The sequence below is a fragment of the Hyalella azteca genome, unplaced genomic scaffold, assembly GCF_000764305.2.
Source record: "Hyalella azteca isolate HAZT.00-mixed unplaced genomic scaffold, Hazt_2.0.2 contig926, whole genome shotgun sequence".
NCBI classification, from domain to species: domain Eukaryota; kingdom Metazoa; phylum Arthropoda; class Malacostraca; order Amphipoda; family Hyalellidae; genus Hyalella; species Hyalella azteca.
The window spans coordinates 8,285-18,956 of NW_025931260.1; the positions used below are offsets into that span (position 1 = coordinate 8,285).

Here is a 10,672-nt window from a genome sequence, read left to right on the forward strand (position 1 = left end):
AAAACCCGTCAATATTATACGACTGGGTAGAACAAAAATATAAAGTCAGGGAACTTAGGTTCATACATCTAAATGAGAGAAGTCGATGGTTTAATGTTTATTTCTAGAAGTCATTTGCTCATGTCAATAATGCTTCATGTCAATAAAGTACTTTGATTTTTTGACCAGCTCAAATGAGACTATTTAAATTATCAATTGCTTAATGGTAACTGTAAACGAATAACCGTTGTGAGTCTCGTAACGGCATAACAATATCTGCAATGACACATTAATAATTTATCTAGTGAAGCCTTTACACGTTCGCGAGATATACATCTAGTACAACAGCGTGAAGAATGTTGAGACACTAAAGTTGATAAAGACTCCAGTCATTAAAAGCTTTGGCACGGCACAACGGTAGTTGAATTTGGTAGAGCTAAATCAACTTCGTTGTTGAATTTCTTCTAAATTTGAAGCAAAATGCAAAGAAATAGTTTCTTTCATATAAGCTGATTTGCGTCTAAAGCGGCATGCGATAGCGCTTTCGAAATTATTAAATTATTAGTGCATTTATTGATTGTTTTAATAATTCTCATTTGCATAATTTTTCTTCTACGATGTAGAGCATTTCAATCTAAGAATTGATTCATTCATTGCAATATAAATACAATTGTAGGCACAGCGACGGCCGAGTACTCTCGTACGACCAGGCGGTCGCCTACTGCCTTCAGCTCTTCGGCAGGCTACCCGTCCTCCATGACGTGGCCGCCTTTACTGACGTCGCCACTTTCGTAAACGATGGATGTGAGGTTATAAAAACACGATAACTCTTGATGCGAGGTTTCATACTGTTGTCATTTAGAGGAAAGTAGGAACTTTCTCTAGAGATAACACAGTATTTAAGTAGGAAAAAAGTTTAAGACAGGGCTTAGTTTATTACCTCGTTTGGAAGTGGTATCGAGTCGTCAGGGAACAACGGAACACAAAGGTAACACCATTCTCAATAAACTTGATAAACTGAACTCCTTAGAGCTCGGGGTGTGATGACACTCTTTATGTGTTACCTATTTATCTCTGTTCACTTCACAGAACTTCGTGTTCAACTCTATCTGGCTTTGTAATGGCAATTAAGATATAATACAGCATTTGTAAATAAGTTTGCCGCGTTAAATACACGTAAAACGAATTTTCCATCAGACTCAGCAAACACTAACAACGGCTACTGGTTAGGCGCGACCAACTCAACTGCCACGCACGTCTGGCAATGGAGCGACGGCTCGGCTGTGCAGATCGGCCCTCCATTCTGGGCTTACGTGAGTGACGAATTGTGTCATACGAATTCAGGATAATCAAAATGATGAAAAATAATATACATAGAATTTAATTAGGGCTATGTTTACTACAGTCTAAATATTTTGAAATTTTTCTTTAAAAAAATCCTAATTTAAAGGGGCGCATGCAGAGGCCAGCTTCCCCTAACTTTGCAGTTTGGTTTTTATTCTCTTCCGTGAGCAAGCAAGTTAGAGGGCACAGTCGTCTACGAGGTTAAATTTTTAATGCCATTAAAAATTTAATTTTTAACTGCATTAAAAAGTGCATAATCCACGCAAGTCCACAAGCACTACCTCACAAAACTCGCTCTCAAGCAGGCAGAAACGCATCTGGCCTAACCTAATTCCGTTAGCCTGATTTTCCACCTTAAACAAACCAGACCAGACCTAACCTCATTAGCTGCGGAAAGTGGCAAGGCGAGGCTTATTTTAGAGTAGAAATGGTGGCCTACGTTTGCGGTCCCAAATTGAACAATAGTAAACAGTGACTACGATTTTTGCAGTATTTTGCTTTGAAAGTAAACATATCAGCATATCAAACATTCGAATATGCCATCTGTACAAGATGCCGTGTAACGTGAGTTTCGGTGGTTTGTTTCACGGTAGCATGACATGCCTATGCTTACTCCATGCTTACTCAGAATGCTCCATCGAAAGGGGTATTCGAACCCAATGGCGGGAGGACGGAGGGCTGTGCCGGGCTCTATTCCTCTGAGGACTGGGCGTTCCATGACTTACCTTGTAACAATGTCTGGAAGCCACTGTGCTCGAGTAATCCGGTGAATGGTGAGGAATTCTGTAAAAATAACATTCAGCACGAAGAAAACAGAATTTTTTAGTTGTATATTCATCCAGCTAGTAAGTGCGTATAAAGTAGCAGCAACACATTAATTAATGCAGTTGTACATCACATTAATTTTCATTTCCACACAGGCCTATGCGCACATCCGTTTATTTTGGTGGGTACGCAGTGCGTTCACGTAATTCTCACAGAACACAACTGGAGTGACGCGCGCACTCAGTGTGGATTGGTCGGTGGAGACTTGATCATTCTAGATGACTACTACAAGTTCAGAAAGCTGTTCTTCTATCTCCAGCAGTTTATAAAAGGTGACAAAATACACGGCAAATTTAATTTTGATTGATCAATGTTGATAACATAGATATTCGAATTTCTTACATTTGATCCGACTTCCACAATAACGGATGAAGTTGAGATTATTAGAAGGACTGACGCCAATCTGTTATTGTGAGGAACCTTTTTTTAAATTAAATCGTTTCCATTTTCCTTCATCTGACATACCTGATGGCTTGAGGTATAAGATATCGCATCAATATTATTTATTTATAGACTAAATGAACTAAGAATTTAAAGTATGTATCATGCCATGCTTCAAAATTGCCCAGATTTATTATTCATGATCTTATTTCAAATGCATTGTTTTTTTCTTGCCTTTAAAAGATTGGAATCTAAGGATACTGTGGATTGGTGGCTCAGACTTAGCCGTGCAGGGGCAATGGCGCTGGATTGACGGTTCGAAGATGGCCATGGGGCTGCCATACTGGGGGACGGTGAGTGAAATTATCGTAGTTAACAATAGTGAAATAGACTAAACATGGTGCTCTATAATCAACCGAACAGTTACTTCGACCCTTCTCCAATTATCTTAAACGTAGTAGTTAAATCGCTCATAAGTTTTTCATCTCATAAACCACATATCATTCAGAATCAAATCAAATATCACTCCGCATATCAAAAAGTTAGTACTTGTTTATAGAAGATTTTCTGAACGAAAGAAACGCCACCACATACTGAACACCTTGTGTGAGAATCAAACATCAGAAGTTGGAGACATTCAAGATTTTGGTGCTGGACCAAACTTGAGGGCATTTATGATCGGAAAGTTCTCCGTGATCACGAAGCATTATCCATGGTGCATGCCTCGATACGTCAACAACTCGTACTTGTGTGACCTCAGGCTCATCCTGCGACCATTGCTTGTTCATATTTGTTGCCAACGACAATTTTTTTAATTTTCATTTGATTATCCTTTAAATAACGTGAAATAGTGTGAATTTACCTAGATGTTTTTTGTTTCTATCATTCATGTGTCATTTCCAATTTTAGCAAACAAATAATCAAGACTCAAGAAAATAAATTGTTCCAATATAGAATATTCCGGGAGGAAGAGTTTTTTGAAAATTTTGACTGTTTTGCCCTAGTTTTCGTGGAAATAAATGCGGTTTATTTGAATAAAGCTTCCGTTAGTGTGATACAAGTTAATTTATTTAAAAATATGCATCAGTTTTATTTATTCAATAACTTGCCTATTTTTAACCGTTGTTTCCTATCCGTATCAACTATGTATATATAAGGTCATACGTTGAAACTTGACTATTTATTTCCATTAGTCTGCCGTTGGACATCTAGAACCCGACAACCCTGGCGTGGAGAACTGCCTAGAGCTCAGTTCTGTGTGGAGGTACAGGTTCTCCAACACGCTGTGCTTCAATACGCGACGTGTGATCTGCGAGGCACAGCCCTTCTAGATCTGCGAGGCACAGCCCCTCTATAGATCTGCGGCGCAGCTTTTTTAGATCTACGAGACATAGCCCTTCTAGAGGAATACTTTTCATTTAAAAATGCTGTAAAATCCCTAAAGAACGCACCATTAGAACACTACATAAGAACACACCATAAGAACACACCAAAGGAACACACCAAAGGAACACACTATAAGAACACACCATAAGAACACACCATAGGAACACACCATAGGAACACACCATTAACATACATGGAAAAGAATCAGGTTCATACTAATGCCCCAGACCGGTTCTTTTAAACCACCAATATTTTCCGAAAAGATGAATAATTCTACATAAAAATTAAAAATCAAAGTTGAAATTTTGACTGGAAGTTTAGTTTCTTGGCAGTAGCTGAGGAAAATCTCGAGATATTTAAAAAAGTGCATTTTATGATCGAAACTACAGCAAAAATTGGAAGTGATGATATATAATGGAAGTTGCATGGGACAATGTATGCATCCACGACACGTTGATGAATTAAATAGAAATGATAAAATGCCTAATAACCTCAATTATTGGATTCGTGTCCAGGGATTGAGCTTTTCAGGCCTCAATATTCGAAATGTTCGATTATATGGTGGCCATAGAAATGAATGAAAATGTTACATAATCATTATGTTGGATTGTAAGTTTATAATAATACCGTGATAATAACATTGTATTTGAGTACAATTAAGTTTGAGTTGTGAATTTTGCACTACGTTCTTTGTTTTTGTCCTAGAATCTATCGCTAGTTTGGAAACATTTCTTTCTGATACCTGCAGTGTGACCTACATATATATACATCGACTTCTTACATCTTAATAATTTTTAAGCATAATTATTTCCTCAGTGTTTTGTGCTTTTGCCAGTACTTAATTTTCCTGCTTCGCTCAGTTAAACTATTGTCATTATCCTTCCAATTTATTACATACACGGTCTAAATCGCGGCCGCCGCGCCGGTGATCATGAATTACGACTTCTAAAGGATGTAATGCCGGCGAATCTCCCCGGGCTTCGCCGCTCTCTTTGCTGGACCCCTAAAGTGACCGATAGCTTAGGTAATCCAGTAACTGAAGGAATATTAATTTCTGGGATTAAATGATATGAACAATGCTATTATACAGTAATGTCGTCTAAAAACACGGAAGAGATGAAACGGAAGACATTTTATACAAACTATCATTTTGGTGATATATGTACATGACTCGGAATAAAATACCTATCGACGTCAAAGTAATGATGTGAGTGGTTCACACGACGTAGTGTTTGAGCCTTGAGGTTCAATGCGGCAGGCGAACAATTGCCGTAATGTGTTTCATTGATATTGAGTAGCAAGCTGGACTTCATAAGCCAATAATGCAGGAGCTTTTGACTTGTAAGGAATTTACACGAATATAATCGCTGATAAACTTTATTTGAGAATCCACAGGATAAATATTCGAAGGTTTTCGAAGGCAAGAGAATAAAAAGTGAAGAAGCAGTGGAGCAACTGCAACCAGAGAAAAAAACAGTCCGATTAACTGACAAACATAGTTCATGTATGCTTTATATGATCATATTCTGTATTCCAATTTATCTGCATATTATTTGACAGTGAGAAGAATCCCCAGCATTAATCTTGTGAAACTAAATACGGCAGCAGCAAACAGACGAGGAGTTCCTTACGACAAAGTTTCCGCAGAATGGGCGATGTGTGATGCGAGTCGTTATACTGTAACGTAACAAAGATGTCTTGAATTACAGTAAAAGATAAAGGACTGTTTAATTGAGCACTATGATGTCAAAATAATATAGTCGTTCAGTTAAGTGCGATCAAATATTGATTTAACCAACCTTCTAAATTATTGCCGATGGCTACATTTAGAAGTGGCATTAGATGCCATTCAGAGGTTTGACTTAGATAAAATGTGCAATGAAAAGTAATAGGTTGGCTCAACTCAGCTAATTTGGTAAATAAGTTAATCACTAATAAGGTTAAGGTTCTAGACCGGCAATAAGGCCAAAGTAATTAATGCGTCATAGACGACTTCGCAATGTTGGGTCCAATCAAAGGAGTGAATTTGCATGCATTAATAGGACTAGGGACCCATTCCATGCATTAAATCAAGTAAACAGAGAGAAAATGCACATGTCATGCTGTACAATATACAGCAATCCAGAATGCACGATTTGTCACCTCCTTCCAAGCCTTTAACTGTTAATTCCTTATCCTAGACGTATGGGTACGTACACAGTGACAGCTGGTTGCCAGCGTGCTGGTTACCTGCTGAGGCTGGCGCCTGAAACAAGCGCGAGAGGTTCACAGAGGAAGCAGGTTGCCTGCGTGCTGGTTACCTGCTGAGGCTGGCGCCTGAAACAAGCGCTAGAGGGTGTTCACAGAGGAAGCAGGAAACAAGCACGCTGGCAACCTGCTTTCACTGTGTGCGTATTAATTAATTAGTGATTATTAATTGATTAATGCGTATTACTTGTAATAATACTAATAATATCACTAATCGTGATAATTCTAAACTGATAATAATTAGTGCGTATTAATTAATTAATTAGACAGTGATTAATTGATCACTGTCAATGCTCATCATGTGTTATTACCTCTCAAAAATCCCTCCAATCGAGTGCAGACTTCTCGCCACCTTTATAAAGTTGTTTGTTTACATGAAAACCTCTACACAACACCACAAAGGGCCAAAGAAACAAAGAAAATGGAGGCTTTAAAGGTAAAACTAATTTAAAATGACCATATGCCAAGCAGGTTGAGCAGATAAGAATGTGCAGTACATTCCGGTAAATAGGTATAAGCAGGTTGTCGGCAGAAGCCTATTCGTACAGGTTTTCACTGTGAACACTTACATTATTATCCTATGTTCATTCTTGTGGCAGGTTGGAGCAGGTTGCCGCGCGGGCAAACCTGCTTCCACTGTGTACGTACCCTAAAGAACTATTCAAACTTACTCTTCATGGTCTTCCTTAAATTAAAACGGAACAGAATTTCTTATAGACTGCAATGCCGATGTTCACGAACTTATGACGAAACACCAATGAATAATGTCTAAAAATACACTTGAGAGAAAAGAACTCGAACTGCTTTCCCTCTGCGATTAGCGTACAATTTTCCTAACCAGTCTTGCGCAACAACAAAAAATGTTTAACAACTTTTCAGGCTCAAAAAGTTTTGAATAATGCCGTTGTTCTCTGTGCGAACAAAAATGTGCAAATATGCTATCCTCTACCCGTAATTTTTTTTAAAACATGTTTTCGTGTTGAAATCACTGCTGGGTTGATATGAGAGAGTACATGTACCTTATATACGGTCATTTTCGGAGCGTGCCCTTCTTAAGTGGTCTGCTCTGTCATGTCGATAAGAGGTGGACTTACCACGGCGATTCGTCGATAAGTTTACTGATAAGACAGTCTGTCGTTATGAACAATTGTATTTGCGATAATTATTGTATTTGTGGCTTTTTAATTGCATTTAAAAATAAATTTATGTTTTATGAAATAAAAACTCGTAGAAACATCGCAGGTGCGCAATATTGTGATGCTTGAATTTTTAGAAAGTTTTGTGAACATTTTGCATAATTATTAACCATCAAGGGCCCTAAATAAAGAAAGCGTCTTTGCTTAATGTGCATCATCATCTTCACTGAATGATAAAACTCATATTATAAAGAAATCTACAGACCAGTTTGGGGGAGAAAATCGTTGATTTGCAGCTAAGGTAAAATCAAAAAAAAATTCTATAAAATTAGTAAGTGAATAAATGGATACCAAAATTGTTGGTGTCAATAACAAACAAAAACAATAAGAAACAATCGAATGTAAAAAGTAGCTGAAGTGCTGTGGATTGTACTAATTTAAACATTTGATATCAACGAAGAGCTAAGCCAGTGGTTCCCAAAGTGGGCGATATCGCCCCCCTAGGGGCGGTGGAAAGATTTTGGGGGGCGGTAAGGAAGAAGAGAGCGGTAGGGGGGCGGTAGTCCGAAGTCGATGTCAGAAGTTCGAACTTATGTTTGACGATTTGTACACAACACATGCAGCACATGACTCCCAGCGATGGTTTTGTCACCCAGATCTGTTTTTTAACCTCTCCTGGGTTTACGTCTTGGACAAATTAACGGCCGGTCTCACGGACAATTTCCAAATTCAATGATCAAGGAATATCTCTCAAACTAATGAACTTAACTCCATGAAACTTAGTCCACGTATTCATTAGGACCTAACGATAATGTTTAGCTCGGGAAAATTGTTTGAATTTTGCCATCGTTTGTTTTTGCCATAGTTATATGGCAATACGGGCCGATATTCACAGTGATCAAGTAATTTCTTCAACACTACTGAACAGATTAGAACGAAATTTTGAATTTACAGTCCTAACTACCGAACGATAATGTTTAGCTCGTGAAAATTCTTTCGATTGTGCCTTTTCGTTCGCGAGTTTTTTGTTTCATTTAACCTACATTCGTGATTTAAACAGCAATACGCGTTTAAATTCGCAGTAATCAAGAAATTTTTCCAAACTGCTGAACAGATTTGAATGAAACTTGGTATTTAAAACCTAACCTCAGCAACGGCGATGTATGATTTTTTTCGTTTTGCCTTCGTTTGCGAGTTACAGTATATGGCTATACGTATACGGCTATAACTATACGGCTCTTGGTTGAACCGGCCGGTAGAAAAGCCGGTTGTTCCTCCTATATCTGTATAACTCGCGAACGAAACCAAATTGATAAAATTGTCACGAGCTAAACATCACCGTTGAGTGGTTAATTATATACCAAATGTCATTGAAATCTGTTCTGTGGTTTAGAAGAAATTTTTTGATCGCCGCGAATTCTGTAGTTTAGAAGAAATTTCTTGATCGCCGCGAATTTAAGTGACAAATTATACCCGGCGATACGGGCCGAATATAAGGAAGTGTGAAATCACGAATGAAGGTGAAATAAAAAAAAATTACGAGCTAAAAATCACCGTTAGTTTCTGATGAATACATGTTCGAAGTTTCATAGAGCTGCGTTCATTAGTTTCGAAGATATTACTTGATAATTGAATTTGGAGATTGGTCGTGAGACCGGCCACGAGTCCGGCCGTAAATTCGCCCGAGACGTCCTATATAGGTTTCTAGTGCTGAAACAGTTAAAACAGCTGAAAAACATATTGGTTCACTAAACGGGGCTCTATTTGTGAAATACACATTTGTGTTTAACCTTCCTCTTTTAAAATTGCAGCATACTAAATTTCAAGAAAGAGGCTGTGGGGGGCGCTAGGAATTCACTAGGGAGCCAAAGGGGGCGCTGGCCTGAAAAAGTTTGGGAACCACTGAGCTAAGCGAATAGCAAGCTGCTCGACAAATTCAGGTCAAAATTTTACTGGTACAATAATTTATTTAAAAGATTAACCAAATCCTTTTTTCGAGACCCATCGCCTGAATGTAGAATTTAGCATGTATTATGTATACGGCGGCAAGGGGGCCTCTGAGCAGGTGCTGAGTTTCCAGGGCGGCGCAGTATAATTAAGGGCTCCTCAAGAGGCCCCTTATCTTACCATGCAAGAATTAAAGCAACCTGCGCTCGCTGTGCCTGAAGAATAGGGCAGCCGTGAGTTGGAGGCTAGATATTTCAAATTACTTCCTAGCTTTTCCCCACGATAAATTCTTCATAAATATTATTCATGTGCATAACATTTGCGAGCACATGAATTTTCCATGTGCATTGCGAATGAATTACCTGCTAAAGGTTAGCCCCACCCCTTTAAAGCATCATAACACATCGAGTTTTGCGAGTTTTATTGTGCAAATGGTGGCAAACGAATCGACTTGGTCTCAGTAATCAAAATACAATAGACTGCAGTGAAAATGTAATTATTAACGGAGAAAATGAAAAACACATGTTTTGCACCGACGCACATGGTTAGCCCCACTTTGTACACTTTGACATTTCAGGCAAAACAAAACATACGTCAGCTGCAAAACTAAAGGTTATTTACCGATAAGCTCCCCATTGGCTTTGTAGACATCCAAACACCGCTTTTCCATGCCCTGAGGCAATTTACGAAAGGTAATTGGGGTCCAGATTGGACCAGGCGGCTTGAATGGCCAACTCGAGTTCTTCCAACGTGTCATACTGCTTCCCGCAGGCGTAGACGATCCCAGCCATGTACCCCCAGACGTTCTCAATGGGATTCAGGTCGGAAGACTTGGCTGGCCAGTCCATAACCCGGATTTTGGCATGCTTGAAGAAGGCCTTGGTCGTGCGCGCCGTGTGGATTGAGGCATTATCTTGTTGGAAGATGGCGCCGCGGCGAATTTGGTGGCGGATGACGGGAAGTAGATGATCCTCGAGCGTTTGGACATAGTCGTCCGCGCACTGGTTGCCTTCGAGGAAGACGAGATCGCTCGTCCCGTTTGCATGAAAGGTCCTCCGTACCATTACACTGCCCCCGCCATTTTAGCGGCTAAAAGCTGCCTTTGGATCATTCCCGCGGCAATGCCAACAGTACTTTAGACCATCTGGGCCATCCAAATTCCATTTCTTCTCATCAGAGAAGATGGTTTTGGCCCAGGTGTCATCACTAGTACTTGTATACTTTGTGCCCGCAGGCGACCCTGGCATGCTTGTGAGCCTCGGTCAATTGGGGGGCCTTGTTCATCTTCACGTATTGGAAGATGCCGGAGGACGCGAGGGTGCAAAAGACGGTGGACTTAGAGACATTGAGCTCCAACTTTTGGACTAGTTTGGGCGCGCTCAAGTCGCCGGGCGCCGCAACTCGGAAGAGGCGACGCGTGTCACGGG

At 39.6% G+C, this 10,672-nt stretch overlaps 1 protein-coding gene across 1 annotated transcript; it reads left to right on the top strand.

The window, feature by feature from the left end:
• Positions 1-655: 655 nt before the first annotated feature.
• LOC108673469 (C-type lectin domain family 4 member E-like) lies at positions 656-4,016 on the top strand (the record flags this gene model as incomplete). Its single annotated transcript, XM_018161309.2, has 6 exons — positions 656-783; positions 1,177-1,292; positions 1,952-2,096; positions 2,244-2,420; positions 2,773-2,882; positions 3,723-4,016. Coding segments are annotated over 6 exons (814 nt in total), but the record flags the coding sequence as incomplete, so codon positions are not given.
• Positions 4,017-10,672: the final 6,656 nt, after the last annotated feature.